Source organism: Muscardinus avellanarius (genome assembly GCF_963383645.1).
Source record: "Muscardinus avellanarius genome assembly, chromosome: 10".
NCBI classification, from domain to species: domain Eukaryota; kingdom Metazoa; phylum Chordata; class Mammalia; order Rodentia; family Gliridae; genus Muscardinus; species Muscardinus avellanarius.
In genome coordinates, this window is record NC_137796.1 from 100,590,334 (window position 1) to 100,612,919 (window position 22,586).

General features: G+C 48.8%; 2 protein-coding genes across 2 annotated transcripts in view; both read right to left on the bottom strand.

Moving 5' to 3' along the window:
- Nucleotides 1-22,586, bottom strand: part of LOC308268297 (bMERB domain-containing protein 1) — a gene marked incomplete at both ends in the record, with an annotated part of 124,835 nt that overhangs the window by 32,560 nt on the left and 69,689 nt on the right. The gene's annotated exons all lie outside the window — the stretch shown is intronic.
- LOC308269356 (WD repeat-containing protein 13-like) lies at nucleotides 3,638-5,051 on the bottom strand (the record flags this gene model as incomplete). The annotated part of the gene is given in 2 exon segments (XM_080704715.1): nucleotides 3,638-4,111; nucleotides 4,113-5,051. Coding segments are annotated over 2 exon segments (1,182 nt in total). The 5' UTR covers nucleotides 4,821-5,051.

Here is a 22,586-nt window from a genome sequence, read left to right on the forward strand (position 1 = left end):
CTCTGCAACTTACTGAAAAACCTTGTTTCAAAATAAAGAATAATAAGCCGGGCACGGTGGCGCACGCTTGTAATCCCCGCGCTTGGAAGGCAGAGACAGGAGGATCACACAGGTTGGAAGCCAGCCGCGCGTGCTGGCTTATGAGACCCTGTTTCCAAATAAAAATGTAAAAATAGGTCTGGGAGTGTAGCCCGGAGGTAGAAGGGCTTCCAGGAATCCCAGTACCACACACACACAAAAAAAATAAATAAAAATAAAAAGAATAAAAAGCCAGCCATGGTGGCATTCGGGGGGCTGAGACAGGAGGATTGAGGTTCGCAGATGGCCTCAGCTACTACTTAGGGAGGCCCTTTGCAACTCAGTGAGACTCTGTTTCAAATTAAAGAATAAAAAAATAGGGCTGGGCATGTAGCTCAGAGGTAGAATGCCCCTGGGTTCCATCCCTAATACCACAAAAAAAATTTTTTTTAATTAAAAAACCAAAGAATAAAAGAGCTGGGCATCGTGGCGCACACTTATAATCCCAGAAGTTGGGAGGCTGAGAAAGGAGGCTCCAGGTTCACAGCCAGCCTCGGCTACTTAGTGAGGCCTCTGCAATTTAGTGAGACCCTGTTTCAAAATAAAGAATAAAAGAAAATTGGGCCAGAGGTGTAGCTCGGAGGTAGAATGCCCCTGGGTTCAATCCCCAGTACCACAATAAAAACAAACAAACAAAAAAAATGAGAAGCCAGCACACGGTGTAATAGTGAGGTAGGTGGCCTCCCCTCTGCACAGCCTCGCTGTGCCACCTCTGTCTCTGTTACTGCCACACCGCGTGTCCAGCTTTTTTTTTTTTTTTGACCAGTAACATCAGAGTTTATTCTTTATGTTTTACCCAGTGTTTATTTCCCCTTAGACTGTGAATCAAGAAAAGTATCACCATGGTGAGTTGAAGACAGAATGTCAACTTTGCCACTTGGAAAATTTCACAAGGAGGAACCCCAAAAAATCATGCACAACAATCACCATGACCAAACAAACCATCCTGAATCTAGACGCAATAACACATCAAGAGTGTAAAGAAGAGAGGTTCGAGAAAACTGAAGTTCCTCCAAATTATCTTGCCATCCATGGACCTCGGTTGAAACCAAGGATCTATTTTGTGTGGCTACTGCAGAGAAGCGTTAACATGGGCTGACCTGCTATCACCAGGAAGGCCTGCTTCAAGGTTGGCCCTTGATCAGTGTATGAGAATTTACATTTCCTAAGTGTCCCCACCGTTCCCTAAAAAGTAGGAAAGGCTCTCTATGCCTAAACTACTGGCATAAGCAGTGTGGTTCATGCTGAACACTCTCCTTCCTTCTGGGAGTCTGGCTAAGTGCAGGACAGGTATGCCTATGTGACCAGCCTCCAGTAAAAACCCTGGGCACTAAGTCTCTGAAGTGTTTCTCTGATCAACACTGCACACATGTTGCTGCAACCCCATCACTGGGGGAACTGAGAACATCCTATGTGAGTCAAATGGCAGAAACCTTTGGAAAATTTGTGTCTGGGCAGAGACCAGGCACAAATTTTTGTCCCCAGGCCCTATTTCTCTTTGCTAATGTTGCTGGAGGGTTTTTTTTTTTCTATAATAAATAAAAGCCATGAATACCACAATTTGCTGAGTCTTAAGAGTCCTCTTAGCAAATCACTGAGCCTGTAGCACATAGGCTGACATATATCCATACATGTTCTTGATTACATGAATGATCCAGCTCACAGAAATCCCTACCTCATCACCATTTACCCTAATGCCTGTCGGTTGGAAGTATCAGTCAGGAAATGCTTTGAGCTGCAAGTAAACACACTGTCAAGTAACAGTAGAGGGAATAGATTCTTTTCCTCCCTCAGTCAGGCTGCTGTTGTTAGTTCTACAGCTCAGCAACACTGGGCTGCTACGTTGGAGTTTCTATGACTCTGTGGACTGACGTGAAGTCCCAAAATATTAGCCACAGTTAGAACTGATGCATATACAGCTGGAGGGAAGGGAGGATTCGGAGCGAGAGCCTCTTGGACATCTCTGGTAACTTTCATGTTTCCTGGGTACTCTGGCCAGTAACAAGGGATTTGGGTAATTTATCCTCTTATCAATATCCAAGCAATCTCTCCTCACTCAGGGCTCCATAATGAGTATCACTTTTTGGTCTCTGAGATGGACCAGGGCTTGATTTGGGGCCTTGAGTGGGACTGGGAGGAAACGGGGGTGGTCTGGGAGGCTTCCCACTGCCCTTACCCCACAGCAAGAGCTTCAAGGTTCATGGCTGCCTCTTTCCCTGTTGGGTGCTCCAAAACACCCAACATCTCCAATCCCTGCTATGGGAAAAAGAGCAATGCACAAATATGGGGCCCACCCAGGAATCTCAGCCCCCCAAGGGAGCCAACCACGTCCTGCAAATTAATATGATGAGTCCTCTGGGGGAGAACTCAACATTTCTCACCAAACTTCAATACAGCCAGACGACATCATCCCTCTGTTCAAAACGGGCAACTTCCCTCTTACTCAGGAAAAAGACCAAAGTCCTACAAAGGCCAAAGGACCAAGAAGCCCTACATAACTAGGCCTCTTAAGCTTCATCTACTACCACACCCTGGGCCGGCCAGCCTTGGGCGTACACAATGACCCCTCGGGCACACTGTGGCCGCAGAGCCTCCGTGCTGGCTTTTCTCCATCGGGGATGTTCAGCTTCCCCACACGCCCTCCCATGCTATGGCTCCATCTCATTTCATTCCTGATCTTCTTCTAAACAAAGCAATGAAATGTCTTCCATAATGACATCACCAAAAAAGACCCAAATCCCTGCCTCTGCACCTCTACGTCCCTTCCTTGCTTTATTTTTCTTTGCACCACTCATCTTTGACTAGCCCGTTACATACAGCAGCGTCTTGCCTGACAGTGGGGCCACGCTCTGATAAACACCATCAAAAGTTGTAAACACTCTAAGTCAAAAATACGTTTAACACAGCTAACCTACCACACAACACGGCTCAGCCCAGCCTACTGTACATGTGCTCAGAACACATAGGAGTCTACAGTCGAGCACATTCATCTAACACAAAGCCTATGTTATAATAAAGTGTTGACTAGCTTGTGTCATTTACTGAATACTGTACTGAAAGTTTAAAAAAAACACACATACTGGTTGGATGGGCACACTGTTGTCCCACCATAAAGTCAGAAAATCGTAACGTTGAAACATCCTAAGTCAAATCATCTTTAAGTTGAATCACTGAAAAGTCGAATCATCACAAGTCAGGGACTGGCTGTATTTTTGCCTCCATGGGAGCAGGAGCCCACCAGGGCAGGGATTCCTGTCAGTGCGCGTCACGGCTGCATCCCCAGTGCCTAGAATGGCTCCTGGCACACAGTTGATGCTTAATACTGTCTGCTGACCGTGTAAAAAAGCGTGACACAGCCAGCCTTCGGTAGGTGCATGTTGCATGAACACACCACTGCATGAGGAAGCAGCCCCCCATGGGTGCCAGAGCTGCCCTCTCCCAGGTGCCACCCCCAGCAGACCTGGGAGTTGGCCCTCAGCCCAACCACGGAAACTTTATTTACAACACAAGGTGGGCGGGGTGGGGGTGGGGAGGTGGACAGCCCGGGGCTGGCAGGACCCTACTTTTGCTCCCGCCTCCAGACGATGACCATGCCACTGGCGTCGCTGGAGGCCAGCAGGCTCTCGTCGCAGTTGAAGCTGACATCAAGCACGGGCGCGCTGTGGCCCTGCAGCTTGTTGACAGCAGCCTTGGCCGCCCGCTCCACGTCGAAGAAGTGCACGCACATGTCCTTGCTGCCTGTCACTACGCAGGCCCCCTGTCGGAAGGACATGAGGGGACAGAAGATGCTGCGAACAGAGTGTGAGCTCTGCTCAATGGGGAAGCTTCTCTTTAGCTGCAAGGTCCCCTCGTTGTCAACCACCCTGTACAGCAGCAGCTTGTTGAGGCAAGCATTGATGAGCAGCGAGGGGTCCCGCGCCTCCCGGCTGACCCAGGAGCGAGCAGAGATGCTGGTCACGGGGCTGCCCTCATGCACCACCAGCCGCTTGGCTTTGGTCAGCTTCCCCGTGGCCATGTCGAAGAGGAAGGAGAAGGACACTGCCGTGGTCATCGCCCGCCCAGAGCAGCCGGACGGGGGTATCGAAGGACAGCGCAAGGACGCGGCCCGTCAGCTTGCTGGAGCCACCCTTCACCTTCTTTCCCGTGGAGATGTTCATGACATGCACATTGTGCTTGGCATTTCCCACCACAGTGAGGTTGTTGTTGACGGGCTGGAAGGTGCAGCAGAGCAGCTCCGCGCCATCGGGGTCGGGGATCTCCCGGATGCAGCGGCCGTCCTCAGAGGCCCAGATGCGCATGGTGGCATCGAGCGAGGTAGACATGAGGATGTCATTGGAGAGAGACCAGGCAAAGTCGGAGACACCACGGGTGTGGCCCCGCAGCACCCGGAGCACGGTGGGTGGGGCGGGCGCCAGCTGGCACAGGGAGATGCTGCCGTCTAGGGAGCAGCAGGCCAGGCGATGCCGGTCGTCATTGGCGAAGCGCACCCTAGGGACTGCTTCATCTACGTGCTGGTCAAATACATGGTACATGCCCGCAAATGCGTAGTTCTCGCTCAGCAATGTGTCCCCAGCCATGGCTCGGCTTGCTTCGGCTGCCGACGTGGGTACCACGCTGCCCGGAGGCCTGTCCTCATAGACGGCACGATTCATCTGTGCCTGCAGCTGGTAGGAGCCACGGCTGATGAAACGGCGGTGCCCACGGGCCCCCAGGGCTCGAGGGTCATCCTCAAAGTCCTCCATGCGGTCAAGGGTTGTTCGGCTGCTGCGGATGATGCTGTTGCTATAGGCACGCGCACTGCCTGGCTCAGAGACGGGCCCGTAGCGCTGGCCCAACAGCTGGCCTCGCAGCCTCAGGTACTGCTGACACAGTGCTGGGGGGTGCCCAGCCTTGGCATTCTCCCGCAACAGCTGGCTGCGCCGACAGATATACTGGGTCCAAAACTGTGGAAACGTTGGTGTACGGTACGCGTTGTACCTGCGGGGCCAGGAGGCAAGGTGGGCAGCGAGCACAGGACAGAAAAATCAATCCGCTCGGGGCAGAGGCCCAGAGAACGAGGTGTGTGGCAATGACTGGGGTTTGGGTGACAAGAGTGAACAACACTGGTGATGGGGAAGTTCTTTCTGATGCTACGATGGGAGTGATACCGCAGTACTAATGCGCATGGTGATAAGGTCAGTATGGGGACAACAGGGTCAGTCTGCAGCTTTGCTGGGATCAGTATGGGGTGACCCTCTCAGTGCAAACTAAGGGGGGAGGTCAGTCTAGCATTGTGATAGATCAGATCCACCCGACAATGGAGGTTAATGTGGGGCAATGGCTGGGTTTAGTGTGGGGTGGCAACATAGTAGCAGAAGTCTAGGCAGGGGAAATGATGGAGGATAGAAAGTTACCAGACTGGGCTACACTTCCCCACCAGGGAGCCTCTTTGCGCAGGCCCATATCTGACCGCATTTTCCCAGCATGCTCTTCATAAACCTGTTGGGCTGGGCCATCTCTCTGCCGGCGGGCGTGCCCCCACTCCCGCGTGTCCAGCTTTTGACTTAGCTCATAAATGACTCGGTGTGGTCACTTAATCTGGTGGACTGAAAACGGCATCCACGCCCTGGAGGACCCATAAATCGGTTCCCTCATATGGCAAAAAAAACTCGGCTGCTGTGACTGGATTAAGACTCTCACGATGGGCAGTTTTCTGGGACTCTCGGGGTGGGTCCTATGCGTAACCACGAGGAGCCTTTCAGGAAGGGAGCAGAGGGAGCCTGAACACAGAAGTGACAGGACAACCTCAGCTGAGAGGTGGGCAGATGCTCCCTGCTGGCCTCAGAGAGGAGAAGGGCACCGCGAGCCAGGAGCTCAGAAGCCGGGGAGAGGGAGGAAGGGGCTTCCCCTGCAGCCTCGGAAGGAGCATGTCTTGACGGTGGCGCAGTGAGACTGATTTCAGGCATCCAACCTCTAGCACTGGAGGACGCGTGGCTGTTGCTCCAAGACCAAGCTTGCAGGACTTTGTTGCTGCAGCTGCAGGAAACTCAACGGCTTGGCAAAGTGTCTGAGCAGCAAGGCGCGGAGCCACCTGCCTGTTCCTATGGGCTGGACGCCGGGAGGTGTGGGTGGTGAGATCCCCACCACCCACACCTCCCGACCCAGGGGGCCCTTAAATGCGTCCAGCACTGGGTGAAGCAGGAAGGCGGCCCGTGTCCATCTATTCCCATGAATCCTACGCTGAGCGCCTGCACTGCGTTTGGCCAGGTGCAATGACCCTACAAACAGGTCAGCCCCAGCCCTGGTTCAGGTCGGCCTCGAGGAGACAGCACAGATGTTGGACACATACTCACGCCAGCTAATACAGACCGACTCACAGACAAGGCTTCTGAGGATAGGACCACAGTGATGGAAAAGGACCCGAACTAGACGGCCGCCTGGAGGCGCCCCTGGGTCCCTGCAGGGAGAGGAAGCCTTCGCCGGCGCCATAGTCCACTCCAGCTGCTCGCGTGTGATACCGCAGACCAGGTGGTCTATGAGCCGGACTTTTACTTCTCACTTTAATAGAAACTGCAAAGTCCACATGAGGGAAAGACCATTCAGTGTCTGGAGAAGGCCTGGACTCACGGATGGCAGCTTCCAGCTCTGTTCTCACGAGGCAGAGGGGCACACGAAGCTTCCTGGGGTCTCTTTTACAAGGGCACCAATCCCACTTCCCAAAGGCCCCACTTTTTTTTTTTCCTGTGGTACTGGGGATGGAAATCAGGGGCATTCTATCTCTAAGCTACACCACCAGCCCTATTTTTTATTCTTTATTCTGAAACAGGGTCTCACTAAGTGGCAGAGGACCTCACTAAGTAGCTGAGGCTGTCTGCAAATCGCGATCATCCTGCCTCAGCTTCCCAAGTACTGGGATTACAAGCGTGCACCACCATGCCCAGCAAGGCTCTAATTTATTTATTTATTTGGTGGTAATGGGGTTCCTGGAAACCCTTCTCTACCTCCGGGCTACACTCCCAGACCTATTTTAAACTTTTATTTGGAAACAGGGTCTCTTAAACCAGTGAGGCTGGCTTCTAACCTGCGCGATCCTCCTGTCTCGGCCTCCTAAGCGCAGGGATTACAAGCGTGCGCCACCACGCCCAGCAAGGCTCTACTTTTTAATGCAACTGCATTGGGGATTATGTATCAATATATGAATTTGGGGGGTTTAACTATTTAGACCACAGCACCAAGGAAGGAAAGCGGGGTGGGAAGAGAGGATCCAGACAGAGCTTAGACCAGACACGGACAAAATCCCAAGGACACGAGGGACCCAGGGCAGGAGGCGTCCTGGGGTGTGTGGGGGACTGAGAAGACGCCTGTGGGATAGCAGCTAGGGGTGGAGAATAGACCAAGAAGAGAAGTTGGAGAAGAGGCAGGAAATTCATGTTGAAACAATCCTAAATGAAACAGGACTAAAACGTGGGCCGACCGGGCCCTCATGGATGGAATTAGTGTCTGACCAAAGGGACTGGGAAAGCCAGCTCCGCCCTGTGTTTGTCTTCCTGTCCCCTCCTCAAGTGAGAACGCTTTGTCCTCTCCGTAGAACGCAGCAACCAGGCACCATCCTGGAAGCAGAGAGGGAGCTCTCAGCACACAAGGAACGTGCAGGCGCCTTGTTCCTGGACTCGGCAGCCCCAGAACTGTGAAGAGAACGTTTCCACTCTATAAAGTAACTAATGGGAGTGGTCAGAGGTGACTGCCAATTTCAGATTTGGGGTTTCCCCCGACACATGGGGGTACCGGGCCATTAGCTGAGCCAAGGCTGCCAGGGCTGGGGGCTGGGGATGTGGAACCTGCTTTAGACTCGGATGTATTACATCTCATGTGGATATTACAATGGAGACACTGGATAGTGTTGATTCCTCTGGCTTTCTCTGAATTTTCCCCTTAGATATATATATGTCTCTGAGAAACAGTACCGTAGGATTGTCCCACTTCATGAGGCACTGGGACCCATCAGTCATAGGGGCAGGAGGGAAGAATGGCGGTTAAGTGGTCCTGGGGGAAGAGGACAGGAAGTTACTGTTCAGACCTTCAGTTTTGCAAGATGAGGGGCGTAGACAGGTAGTTGCATAACATTATGAATATATCTAACACCACTGAATTGTACAACTTTAAACGGCTAGGATGGTGAATTTTATGTTTACCTTACCACAGTAAAAATGTGTGTAGGGGGAGGGGAGGACTTGATGCAGAAGTATTCCTAAAACACACACACATATATAAATATAACTTATATTTATATAATATATAAATATAACTCATGGAATAACAGAGCAGGTATGTTCTGGTATCTTAAGTAATCACCTGTTTGTGACTCTTAGAAGCCCCAGTGAAGCCAGGTGTGGTGGCTTGTAATCCCAGTACTCAGGAGGCTGAGACAGGAGGATCACAGGTTCACGCCCAGCCTCTGCAATTTAGTGAGATCTTGTTTCTAAACAAAGAATGAAGCTGGGCGTGGTGGCGCACGCTTATAATCCCAGCATTTGGGAAGCTGAAACAGAAGGATGGCATGTGCACAAACAGCCTCAGCTCCTTAGTGAGGCCTCTGCAACTCAGTGAGACCCTGCTTCAAAATAAAAATAGGGCTGGGTTCCATCCCCAGTACTGCAAAAAAAAAAAAAAAAAAAAAAAAAGAATTTTTTTTTAAGGCCAGAGAGTTTAGTTCAAAGGTAGAATGGATTCAATCTTCAGTACCACATACACACAAAAAGAATAATGCTTACCTTTGAAAGTGAGGAAAATATGAGAAAACAGGGCACACTGGGACGTCTTCTTCTTCTTCTTCTTCTTCTTCTTCTTCTTCTTCTTCTTCTTCTTCTTCTTCTCCTCCTCCTCCTCCTCCTCCTCCTCTCCCTCCTCCTCCTCTTCCTCCTCCTCCTCTTCCTCCTCCTCTTCTCTTTCTCTTTCTCCTCCTCCTCCTCCTCTTCTCTTTCTCCTTCTCATCCTCCTCCTCTTTTTCTTCTTTTTATTTATTCATTTTTTTGAGTCCAGGGGCATTCTACCTCTGAGCTACACCTACAGCCCTACTTTATTTTTTTTATTTGGAAACAGGGTCTCGCTAAGTTGCTGACAGTCTCTCTAAGTTGCTGAGGCTGGCTTCGAACCTGTGACCCTCCTATCCGGGATTTCCAAGTACTGGTATTACAGGCATGCGCCACCACACCCAGCTAGGTAGGCACTATTCTGACACTGTGTTAATGCTTGTAATTTTTATAGTTTGCCATCTCTGAATGTCTACAGGGTTATGTTTTCAGTCTTGCCTGTTTTGCCTTTTCTCTAAGTCTTTTACTCCATGCCTTGTTTGGGAGATCCATCTGTGTGCCGTGATCATTTTCTACCAGTATATGGTAGCCCATAGTATGACTGGACCGTAATCAATTTGTCCTTTTTACTGCTGAAAAACATGTGAGTTGTTTCCAGGATTGCAAATAAGGCCATTATAAACATTCTAGAACATGCCTCCTGTGCTCACGTATGACAACTTGTCTAGGGCAGGGCTGTCCTACACCAATAGACTTCCTACACCAATAGACATGCCCTACGAAGATGTGTGCTTTCTAGTAAGTTGCTGCTAGCCATAATAACACACAGATGAGTACTTGAACTATGGCTAGGGTACTGAGGAGCTGCATTTTACATTTTAAAATAAATTTTAATTAGTGCACATTGAACTAGCCACAGGAGGCCAGTAGCTAACCACGTACACAGCGCAACGCCAGCATAGAGCCTAGAGAAGAGCACGGTCCTCCTTACTAAGGAATGTGCGCAGTTCGAATGTGGTTTGAGTGTCTCCTGTCCCCAAGGTTCATATGTTGACATTTAAACCCTACTGTGAGATGTTGAGAGGGTGGGAACTTGATCCAGCTAGGTGTTCTATGTCAGGAGATGACGCCCTCGCAATTGGACCCTGGTGGCTTTATAAGAAGATGGGGGAGCCGGGTGTGGTGGTACATGCTTGTAATCTCAGTACTTGGGAGGCTGAGACAGGAGGATCGACCAGCCTCAGTTATTTAGTGAGACCCTCTACAACTTAGTGAGATCCTGTTTCAAAATAAAAAATAGGGCTGGGGTGTAGCTTGGAGGTAGAATGCCCCTGGGTTCCATCACAAAAGGAAAGAAAATAAAATAAAAGAAAGGAAAAGAAAAGAAAGGAAAGGAAAAGAAAAGAAGAAGGGAGGAAGGAAGGAAGGGAAGGAGGGAGGGAGGGAGGGAGGGAGGAATACACACATTCTCTGTCTCTTGACACATGATAACTCAGAGCCACCATGGATTTGCCATAAAGAAGGCAAGCACCAAATTAAGGCCCTCATCCCTGGAAGCATTAGCCAAAATAAATTGCCTTTCTTTCTTTTTTCTTTTTCCCCTTCTTTCCTTCCTTCCTTTCTTTCTTCCCCCCACTCCAGGTCATTCCACCTCTAAGCTACACCCACTCCTGCACCCTATTTTATTCTTTATTTTGAAACAGAGTCTCATTAAGTTGCAGAGGGCCTCACAAGTTGCTGAGGCTGGCCGTGAACCTGCGATCCTCCTGTCTCAGCCTCCCAAGTACTGGGATTACAGGTATGTGTCACCATGCCTGGCTTAAACTTCCTTTCTTTAGAAGTACCTGATAGGTCAGGTCCCTCTGCTTCCCCTCACAGGCTGCTGGGACAGGAGGCGGAACTCCACAGAAAGGGGTGGGCTCCAGATGTCTCTCGAGAGAACCAGATGTCGCCAGGCAGATTCCAGATGTCGCCAGAGGACCGGCATTCTCCCACCTTGCTAGCCCCACCCCAAGACCCCGGCTACATAAATACCCTCACTTCCTCTCTGCAGCGCGACTCTGCTGACTGACAGCCCCCCCCCCCAATATCAATCTGTAGACCTCCACCGGGAGTGACAGACCTTTAATAAAAAGGACCTGGTCTCACACTCCTTTGCCATATTTTGCCTCCTTTGTGACCCCGACTCAATTTCAACGTTATATCTGGTGCCGAATCTAGGAGGATTCCTTTTTTTACCCCTCCCTGAGCCCCTGTGACTCCCTTGTGGTTCTACTGGGACCCTTCCTCTTTACTCTCAGGAACCTGAACTATCTGACCTTTAATTGGACTGACCGCTCTTGGACAGAGTGAGTTCCCTTCCTCTGGTCAGCAGGTCATTGCCTCTGGCTTCTTTGTTTGTCCAAAAGAGTGGCCGCATCGGAGTTGCCTCTGGACAACCAGGTTGTCCTCCAGCCTCGAGAAGGGAGTAGAGACGTCCCATCCTCTTGGTTTCTACAACCTCAAGAAGGGAGTGGAGATGTCCCTCCCATCCTCTTGGCCCCATTCCCAGACATTGATCAGGATAACAGGGACACCTGTTTCCTGTTCTTTGTTCTCGCCCACAGACCAGACATGGGAAACCAAAATTCCAAAATAGATCTCCAGTCCCCAGTGGGTCATCCCCTTGCCAATCTCCGGACTCTGGGGCTATCGGAGGAGTTGTGCCCTGAGCACCTCCATTTCTGTTGTAACACGGCATGGCCTCAGTACGAATTGGATAATGGGTCTTGGTGGCCTGAAAACGGAACTTTATATTTTAATACCCTGACCGATCTCAGCGACTCTTTAAGCGGTCTGGTAAATGGTCGAAAGTCCTTTATGTCCAGGCCTTCTATTTCCTGCGCTCCTATCCCTTCCTTTGTTTCTGCCATTCCACCCATTCTACCCCGTCAGCCACAATTTTCTAATGCTGCTGAATCACAGCCGCCATCTTGTAACTTTGCCAAGTTACAGGCGCCATCTTCTGATCCCCAGGACCTCTCCTCCCTGTCCCGACCACCACCCTACCCTAAGAGGCCTCTCACCCTAACCCACTCCTTTCCCCCACCCCCACCATTCAGAAAAAACTACAAAGGCAGAGGACGGCCCTCAGACCCATATTCGAGATTTGGTGGATGGCCCTCAGACCACTATTTGAGATTTGGTGAACATGGCATTTAAAGTTTTTTTTTGTTTTTGTTTTTGTTGTTTTTTTGGTGGTACTGGAGTTCCTGGAAACCCTTCTACTCCGGGCTACACTCCCAGACACCTATTTTTTATATCTTTATTTGGAAACAGGGTCTCTTAAGCCAGCGAGGCTGGCTTCGAAACTGCACGATCCTCCTGTCTCCGCCTCCCAAGCGCAGGGATTACAAGTGTGCACCACCATGCCCGGCCATTTAAAGTTTTTAATTCCTGAGAGGAACAGGCTGAAATGGAGCATACAATCCGACTCTGCCAAAAGGCAGATTTGCAAGCCTGTGCCTTGGTAGCAGCCCTGCGGCCGGCGGTGGCCCCTCAGCCCTCAGGACAACGAGCGCCACCTAGGGGTGGAGGACAGCAATGACAACTACCTCTAGGATCCGGCTTCAAATGTGGCAAGGAAGGACACTGGGCTAAGCACTGCCCTCAGCCATGCCCACTAACCAGGCCGTGCCTGGCATGTGGCCAGGAGGCCCACTGGAAAAGTGATTGCCCTTGGAAAAGCGGTGAGCCTCAGGTGCCTCAACACAGGGGGACCACCCTTCCAGACCAGGCCCCGCTGCTGGCCCTACTCAGCTTGGCCAAAGACTGATGGCTCCTGATCACCCTTGCCGAGCCCAGGGTAACTCTCAAGATAGCGGATAAGGACTTCCGGGAAGATGGCGACCGAGAAAAGCGGGGCTTAAGAGTCCCGCTAACAACCAATCTCCATTACCACAAAAAGAGCGCCTTTCATAGCCAGAAAACACCATCACCAGAAAAACAAAAAAACCCACCAGGCTCCAGAGAGAAAGCGGACTGAGAACAGAGCTCAGGGCCACAGAGGAGACACACGCGCCCGAGGACGCGGCAGCAGCGCCATACTGCCGGCGGCAGCGGCGAACTCAGCGGACGGCTACAGCAAGCCAGGTGAGCCGCTGCGGAACAGCCAGGCGGGATCTTTCGGCGCAGACAGCATTTAAAGCTCCCAGTGGCTGAGCTCAGCACACGCTGCAGGGATTCAGAGTGGAAATAAAAACCAGAGAAGAAAAAATACGCCAGCCTCATGGCCGAGGGCGTGGCAGAGGCGCCATATTGCCTCCGGCGGCGGCAGCAGCAGTGAATTCACCGAGTCCAGTACAGCTACATCTGCGTACTCAAGAACAGTGAGTCAAATTGTGGGCCACAGAGGAGAAATCGCAGTATTGGGCCTCCTGGGACTTGACCCAGTGAGGGAGTGGTGGTAGCAGAGATATCACACCATAGGAGAACGTGCAACCTGGCACCCCCCCATAGTTTAAAGCAGCCTCTATCGACTCCCTGGGTCGGAGACTCTGTGATAAAATCCAGTAAAGGAGTAGTGGGGTCTGAGATAATACAGACTCGAGATCCAGAGCACCTTAAGTGAAGCCATAGTGACCCAAGGGAAGAACCCAGAGAAGGCACAAACCTCCGAAATCATGGGAAAGAGGAATAATACTGGAGCAATGAATGCTCACAACCCCACAACATCAGAACACGATAAAACTGAAAATCAGAGATTTCTAGAAGATCAAATCAGGAAAATAACTGTAGAAATAATAGAGTTGCTTCGAAAAGAACTCAGAGAGAGCCAAAAAGAGATAAAGGATGCAATTAATGAAGTAAAGGCCTCAATTCAAAGCACAAACAACCGATTAGACCACATGGAGAACAGAATCTCGCTCTTAGAAGATGAGCAATCCAAAAATGAATGCATAGTTTCTAATCTAGAAAAAAATATCCAACAGCAGGAATCTGACATTGAAGAAATATGGGCCCATCTTAAGAGAGCTAACCTAAGAATAATTGGAATAGAGGAGGGAAAAGAAAGTGATACCAAAGGGATCAACAATCTCTTCAAGGAAGTAATAGCAGAAAATTTTCCAAATATAGAGCAAGAGGTTGATACACAGATCCAGGAAACTTATAGAACTCCCTTTAGACAGGATCCGAGAAGAGGATCCCCACGCCATATAATTGTCAAAATGACCAATGTGGAAGCCAAGCAGAGAATCTTAAAGGCAACAAAAACAAAGGGCCAAGTGACATTCAGAGGCAAACCAATTAGAATCACTCCAGACTTCCCAAACCAAGTCATGAGAGCCAGAAGGGCTTGGAGTAACATATTCCAAACTCTGAAAGAAAACAACTTTCAGCCAAAAATTTCCTATCCAGCAAAACTTTCTATCAAATTAGATGGAGAAATAAGAAGCTTCCATGACAAACAGAAACTGAAGGAATTTATGTCTTCAAAACCAGCGCTAGAGAAAATACTCAAAGAGATTAACTACAAAGAAGAAATAGGTAACACTCACCAGAACCAGAGAAACAAGAGTTTCCATCCAACAGACAACTAAGATTGGTTATCTGTGGAGATTCATTATTTATGTTAGTCTTTTACATATCTCTAAGTTGTATTGTTTGCCTTTATTGTTGTTAATTTTTAGGATTTCTAGTTGGAATATTAATATACCTTCAGATATAGCATTTGGAAATATTTTATCCAATTCTATTAGTAACTTTTAACTCTGTTTACATTGTCTTTGGATATACAATATTTTCTTTTATTTTTTAGGGAGTTTGTATATTCTTCTGTTGCCTGTGCCATTGAAATCATATCCAAGAAATCACTGCCAATTTCAATGTTGTGAGGTTTTATGACCCAGATTTTCTCCTAAAAGTTTATAGTCTTAAGATTTATATTTAGTTCTTTTATCTATTTTGAGTTAATATTTGTATATGGGATTAGGTAAAGGTCCAATTTTATTCTTTTCCATGTAATTATTATTTTTCAACAATGTTTAGTTAAAAGATTATTATTTCCACCACCAAATGTTCGTGGAAACCTTGTCAAAAATAACTTGACAATATAGGGAAGAATTTAGCTCTAGGCTTGTATTTTACTCCAATGGTCTATATATCTGCCTTTAGAACAGTACTACACTGTTTCAATTATTGTAGCTTTATATGGTTTGAAATCAGAAAATATATATCTGCCAGCTTTGTTCTTTTTCAAGATCGTTTTGGGTATCTAGAATTCATATTCCATATTAGGATAGATTTTTTTCTGAAAAATAAATATATAAATATATGATAGTTTCACCTAAAAAACAGAAAAAAATATGCTCTAGTAAGAAAGAAAGCAAAAAGAAATATTGAAATGCTATCTTTAAATCATCAAACGCTTGGTATCAGACAAATGAAACTGTTATGTGAGATTATCATTTTTAATTATGGATAAATTGCTATAATACTAGATGTCAACTACTAAGCCAAGCATGGGAAGGAGGGATGGGGAGAGAATGGGGTGGGGATCGGGTGGGGGCTGACTGGGCGATGTGTGCATGTATGTCTACAAAAGTTTGTATACCACGATGATGTATGAATACAGTGCACCAATAAAATAAAATTAAAATAAATAAATAAATAAATAAATAAAAATAAAGATAAAAAAAAAAAAGATAGCGGATAAGCCCATCTCCTTTTTCAGTCCTTCCATCCTCTTCAGATCCTAGTTTTCCTTCTCCAATCTTGGTACAGGAGATTGACAGTAAGCCCTCCTGCCCATGCACTACAGGCCCTCTTTATTGCCATTTGGAAAACCTTACAGTTGCCCATCTATTCCTGATTATCCCTTCCTGCCCTACCCCCCTTTTAGGTAGAGACTTTTTAACCAAACGGTGCATCCAGCACAGGGGATAGATGGCTCATGATACAGGATAAAACTGCCCTGCCTGAGGCTCAGGCCAAAGCAGTCATTAACCTAATACATAATTCCCTACATGTTGGGCCTACGGCACTTAAACATTTTCTAAGCCCCTTGTTTTATTCTCCCCTCCTGCAACGGATGATTAGTAAAGTCTGTGCCTCCTCTTCTACCTGCGCCACCATTTCTCCCCAAGGAGGCCTACACTCCTCTTTTCCTACCCATCAAATGAGAGGACATTTGCCGGGACAGGACTGGCAAATTGACTTCACCCATATGCCACCTCAAAAAAAACTTAAATATCTTCTTACCATGGTTGACACCCTAACAGGTTGGGTAGAGGCTTTTCCCCTCAAAGGATGAGACAGCCAGCACGGTGGCCAATGCTCTATTCTCGGACATCATCCCTAATTTTGGACCCCCTAATTCCTTACAGTCAGATAATGGACCAGCTTTTATTTCTAAGGTTACTCAACAGGTGGCCCAGGCCCTTGGCATTTCTTGGAGGCGCCACATTTCCTATTGACCACAGTCATCAGAAAAGGCACCTCCTTCAGGAACACGCTGACCAATATCTTCCCCAACCTGGGACTGAAGAAGTGACTCCACACCTGGCAGCCAGGGCCCTTAAGCCAGGGGGTCAAGTCCTCCTCAAGTCGCTTCAACCAAAACATCTCCAACCACGGTGGACCGGGCCTTTTACAGTGATCCTCACCACACCTACTGCGGCCAGACTGCTGGGGGACTCCAACTGGCATCACCTTACTCGGCTATGCAGGGCTCCAACAGCCTCATGACAAATTCTCCTGTACAGTGTTGGGGCCCACCTAAACTCCATTCTTCTTGGCATAACTCTCTTTAATGCTTTTATTTCAGCAAGCCTACTTGTTTATGCCTGGAGATTCGCCACGCAGGAGACCTATTTCCCCCCTTCACAAAACACTGGACTGACCACAAGATGGGGTCGGTGCAGTGCTTGCTCACTCTCTGGATGCCAGACAGCCATAAGTATTGAACTCCTTCTAAAATCTGTTACGGATGCTCCTGACCCAATCGCATGTTTTCTATTTGGCCAGACTGACCCATATTGCCTAACCCAAGTAGAAGCGACTTCAAGTAGCTCTTGAATCTACAGCCTCCTCTTTGGCTTCCCTTCAGCAGCAAATTACCTCCCTTGCTAGGGTAGCCCCCCCAAATAGATGGGCTTTCCATTTACTCACTGCTGAAAAGGGTGATGTTTATCTCTTTCCAAGGGAAAAATGCTGCTATTACATTAATATATCTGGTCTAGGGGAGGAAAATGTCCAGACTCTGACCAGGTTAAGCGAGGAACTAAAAACACGATATCAACAGTCTACCTCATATCTGGAGGGGTTCCAAGGGCCAGTAGCTGCTGGGTTCCTTCCCCTCCTGGGACCCGTTATCATGATCTGCCTTTTCATTTTGATAGCCCTTTGTCTGCTAAAGTTCATTCAAACGTGCATTACCGAGCTGTCCAGGGTCACCTTCAGTCAACTCCTGCTGCAGCCATACTCCCACCTGCTCATTTCTGAGTGACCCCCACCTCTCCTGGCCAAGGGGCCCCTATAACAACGTCCTGTCTGACAGCAGGAAGTAGTTACTGACTCAGTCATTGGCCAATATCACCAAAATGCCCGGATAATAGGTCGGGTCCCTCCACCTCTCCTCATGGGCAGCTGGGACAGGAGGTGGAACCCTGGAAGCTAGAAGTGGAGATGGAGCAGACTCCAGATGTTGCGGGGAAGACTTCAGATGTCACAGGAGGACTGGCATTCTCCCGCCTTGCTAGCCCCACCCCAAAACCTCAGCTACATAAGTACCCGAGCTTCCTCTCTGCAGGGCAACTTTGCAGACCGATAACCCTCCCCCCAATATCAGTCTGCAGACCTTGACCGGGAGCAACAGATCTTTAATAAAAGGGGCCTGTTATCACACTCCTTTGCCATATTTTGCCTCCTTTGTGACCCTGACTCAATTCCAACGTTTCAGTACCCAGCTTCACATATCTGGTTATATTAACAAAAAGCCAGAGTAACACATAATGCCAAGCTGGTTTTCCAATGTCGTAGAGCTAGTTTCTGTTTATTTTAATCAGTTGCTAATCAGATAAAATATCCAGATGGAAATATCTGAGAATAAGCAGGTCCCTTTAGGATTTTCCCAAGAACCAGGACTAATAGGATTTATATGCATAGACAAAGAGATTTTATAAGGAATTGATGCAGATGTTTATGAAGGCCGACAAATCCAAAGATCTGCAGCTAGCAAGCTGGAGACCCAAGAATTCTGATGGTGTAAGTCCCAGACCAAAGGCTGGCAGGCTCCAGACCCCATAACAGCAAAGGTTTCTGTTCCAGATCAAAGGCCAGAAAAGATCGACCTCCCGACTCAGGCTATCAGCACCAGGAATTTCATCTTACTCTGCCTTTTTATTCTATTTAGGCCTTCAACTGATCATATGAGGCCCACCCCCATCAGGGAGGGCCATTTACATGACTCAGCCTACCATTAAAACATTAATTCCGCCGGGCATGGTGGCGCACGCTTGTAATCCCCGCGCTTGGGAGGCAGAGACAGGAGGATCGCGCAGGTTCGAAGCCAGCCGCGCGCGCTGGCTTAGGAGACCCTGTTTCCAAAATGAAAATGTAAAAAATAGGTCTGGGAGTATAGCCCAGAGGTAGAAGGGCTTCCAGGAACCCCAGTACCACCAAAAAATAAAAAAAAAAAAAACAACAACATTAATTCCATGCAGAAATACCCTTCTAGGCACACCCAGAATCATGTCTGGCCAAATGTCCATAGGCAACCTATAGACTAGTCAAGTTGACACATAAATAGTGGGGGCGACACATAAATGATCACATACACCCCCAGAGCCCAGGAGGTTCAGAGGAGAGCAGCTGAGTGAAAGTCACTCAGAGCCAGCAAATGAAATAAATTCTATTTTTTTCTTTTTTACTTAGTTCTGGAGATTGAAGCCAGGGGCATTCTACTTCTGAGCTATATCTCCAAGCCTAGTTTTTATTTCTTATTGGGAAACAGGGTCTCACTAAGTTGCTGTGGGTCTCACTAAATTGCCGAGGCTGGCCTTGAACCTGAGATCCTCCTGTCTCAGCCTCCCAAGTACTAGGATTACAGGTGTGTGCCACCATGCCCAGCTTGAAATAAATTCTTGTTAAGACGAAGCTTCCAGAGAGAAGTATTTGCTTTTGTGAAATTTGTTCTGATCATGACAGACAATTGGGAGTGGCGGAAACTTGTCAAGCGAGAGATATTTCTTTTTCTAATCCATCAACTGGATCCCCACCCGCGTCCCCACTGCCCAGGTGGGAGGATCCTTCCACGCAGAGGTCTAACCTGGCACCTTCTCCGCCTTCTCTTCTCTGCCTCCTTTCGCTAGCTTTTCTTGTTCCTTAGAAGACTCTTCCTCCCCCCTCCCCCCAAATTCTTGTATATTTTGTCCAAGACAAATTGCTTTTCAGATCTTCTGCAATTAAGGGCGTCTCTTCCCACCTGCTGTGCACCGTGGCTCCGGCGATGGTGACCTGCTCCTGGAAGATGCTATTTTTAAAACCCAGGGTACAAAAGAGTGATGTAGAATTCCCGGAGCACGGCTCTGATGTGTCAAGTTACATAAACACACTTGTTTCCTTTTGTCCTCCTCTGGAAGCTCTTCTGAACACTCTGCTAAATTACCAGCTCGAGAGAGGGCAAAGAAAAATGCAGTATTTAATTAAAAAAAAAAAACGCAATAAACCAGGCATGGCGGTGCCTGCCCGTAATCCTAGTATTTGGGAGGAGGCTGAGACAAGAGGATCACAGGTTCAAGGCCAGCCTCAGAAACTCAGTGAGGCCCTCCACAACTTAGACCCTGTTTCAAAAATAAAATAAATAAATAAAATAGGACTGGGGGTGTAGCTCAGAGGCAGAATGCCCCTGGGTTCCATCACCAGTACTGGAAAAAAAAAAAAAAAGAGAAGCCAGCACAGGAAGGAATAGTGAGGCTGTCCACACGGTAGGCAGCTTCCCCTCCACACAGCCTCGCCGCACCACCTCCGTCCTTGTTACTGCCACACTGCAGGTCCAGCTTTTGGCTTAGCTCATACATGAATCACTAACAACAGCAGCCAGAAAAAAAAAAACAAAAATAATCACAAGGCCCCCGAGTTGAGAGTCACACTCAGTCCACAGCAAGAGACTCCGGCCGGCTTCCGGCACTCTCTTGACATGAATAAGCAGCCCTGGTACCGAACTCTCCCTCAAAACAAGGTGCCAACAATTCAAGCAGGAAAGGAAATTTTGATTTGCTTGCTACCTAGGAAAAGCCACTCTCTTTCTTCTGCATTGTCCCTTTTTGGTCCTGCTACAATCCTTCCAGGGGCCATCCTTGCCCCAGCGTGCAGATGGGGAAATGGAGGCTGAGACAGGGCAGAACATTTGCCAGAGCAATAAGTGGTTGGTAGTTGATAGGTCGGGTCCCCCTCCCTCCACGTGACCCCGCAGCAGGGACAGGAGGTGGAACCCTGGAAGCTAGAAGGGGAGATATCTCGAGATCCCAGGCATCACGAGGCTCCAGATGTGCAAGAGAATTGGTGTTCAGACACTTAGCCCCACTCTCCAAGCCACCCGCCCCTACTTAAAACACGGGCACTTCCGCCCCGCCACGTGTGACTCAGCCGGCTGACCAGGACTACGCGGACTCTCCGGACGTGTGGCTCATCGGTCCCTCCCCCCACGGCCGGCTGACTCCCTGAAGGTGCCAAGTTCTTGATTAAAGACTTTGTTAATAGCCTGGTTGGTGCTTTCCTCCTTGAGAACTCCCTAACTCTATTTTCAACGTTTCAGTAAGAAGTAGAAGTCCTTCCAAAATCATTTGAGAGACAGTAGATTTTCAACTTATTTATTTATTTGTTATTATTTATTTATTTATTTGTAGTGCTGGGGATTGAACCCAGGGGTGCTCTGCCTCCAAACTACACCCACAGCCCTATTTTATTTTGGATTTGGAAGTAGGGCCTTGCTAAGCTGCTGAGGCTGGCTTCAAACCTGTGATCCTTCTGTCTCAGCCTCTCAAGTACTGTAATTACAGGTGTGCATCACCACGCCTGGCTGAGACCCTATAGATTAATGGTTGAGGCTGTAGACTTGCTCCGGAAGGCTGTGGACTTGCCAGCATGTAATGGAAACTGTGTGGCCTGGACAGGTGACATGGCCTCTCTGCGCTTCTATTTCTTCATCTATAAGGTGAGTGAGTGTGTGTGTGTGTGTGTGTGTGTGTGTGTGTAAGTGTATTATTATCTGTCTGCAGGTCTGTAGTGGAATTAAACAAATAAATACATGAGAATACTACCCAGGATAGCAAGTATTCAAAACGCTGTTGTCAGGTGTCATGGCTCACGCCTATAATCCCAGTATTCGTGAGGCTGAGAAAGAGGTTCCTGGCCAGCCTCAGCAACTTAGTAAGACCCTGTTTCCAAAAAATAAATAAATAAAACAGGACTGGATGTGTAGCTCAGACGTAGAATACCCCTGATCTCAATCCCCAATACCACAAAAACAACAAAAAACCATTGCTATCTATACCCTAGGCACTGTCTATCACCCCTCCTTGAGTCTGCCAGCTTTCTAGGGCCCAACCCCTTCATCATACCAAGAACTTCTTAATAAAATAATGTTCGTGGAGTTCAAGCCTGGGCTCTGGAAATATTGGAACTGCAAGGCCATGCTCCTGGAATAAGCCCTCCTCGTCCCCACCCTCCTTGCCCGCTGCGGCTCTGACTCCCGCTGATTAAAAGCCGCCGCTGCCTAGAGCAAGCTGAGAGGCAGGGCACACATCCCTTTTATGAAAATCCTGCGAGCAAGTGCAGAGCAGAGATAAACGGGCCCCGCCCGCACCCAGAGGCTGAAGATACTTATACTTAATTATCTGAAACTCAGATAAACAGCAGGAGCAGGATGGGGCGCAGGGAAGCTGAGCCAGGCAACCCGGCTGCAGGAGATAGTACAAGCTAATGATGTGAGTCAGGGCTGGAATGAAGGGCGAGAGAGTGAGCCAGGCTGTTGGCCCCACCTGCAGCAGCTCAGGATGGGAGAGGCGGGAGTCCACAGCAGCAGCGTGGGGGACTGGGAAGTGGGCGTCACAGAGGCCAGGAGGGAGGCGCAGCCGTCTTGCTTTATCTCAGGGACTACTGCAGAGGTGTTTTAGGCTTACTGAGTTGTTCCCGTAAAGTACAGGCAATTGCTAAACCTCGGAAGAAGCCCTCAAAGTGCCATCTCGCAAGCTGGAAACCAGAGGACAAGCTCGGAGAGACAGATTTAGGTGGGGAGCGCACACTGGCCAGCGTTTGCAGCAAGCAAGCAGCTGAACCTGACCTGGTGGGCTTTGTTGGGAGCAAGCAAGTAGCCAGGGGTTAAGGGGTGCCGATTCGCCCTTCAGTCAGTACGCATCTGGCAGAGGTTAAGTGGCAATCCGTGCAAAGGGACTCGACCTGGGCCTGGGCCCACAGAAGGGTTCAGTAAGTGTCAACCATTGTGGTTCTGAGAATTCTTACAGGACTAGGGCTCAGCAGCAGATTTCCAGCAGGCTGATTTTGCAGACCTTGGTTAGCTTGGAGCTCATCGTGCTGGGCTCCCGAATAGATCACGGCAGCTGTGTGTGCCCTGTCGTGAGCCCAAGGTCCGAGGCTGAGGATACCGAGGGACCCGATGACGCCTGTGCCTACAGCTCTGGGGATGGGAAGAGGGCACTCTACTTCCTTACTCACTGCCCT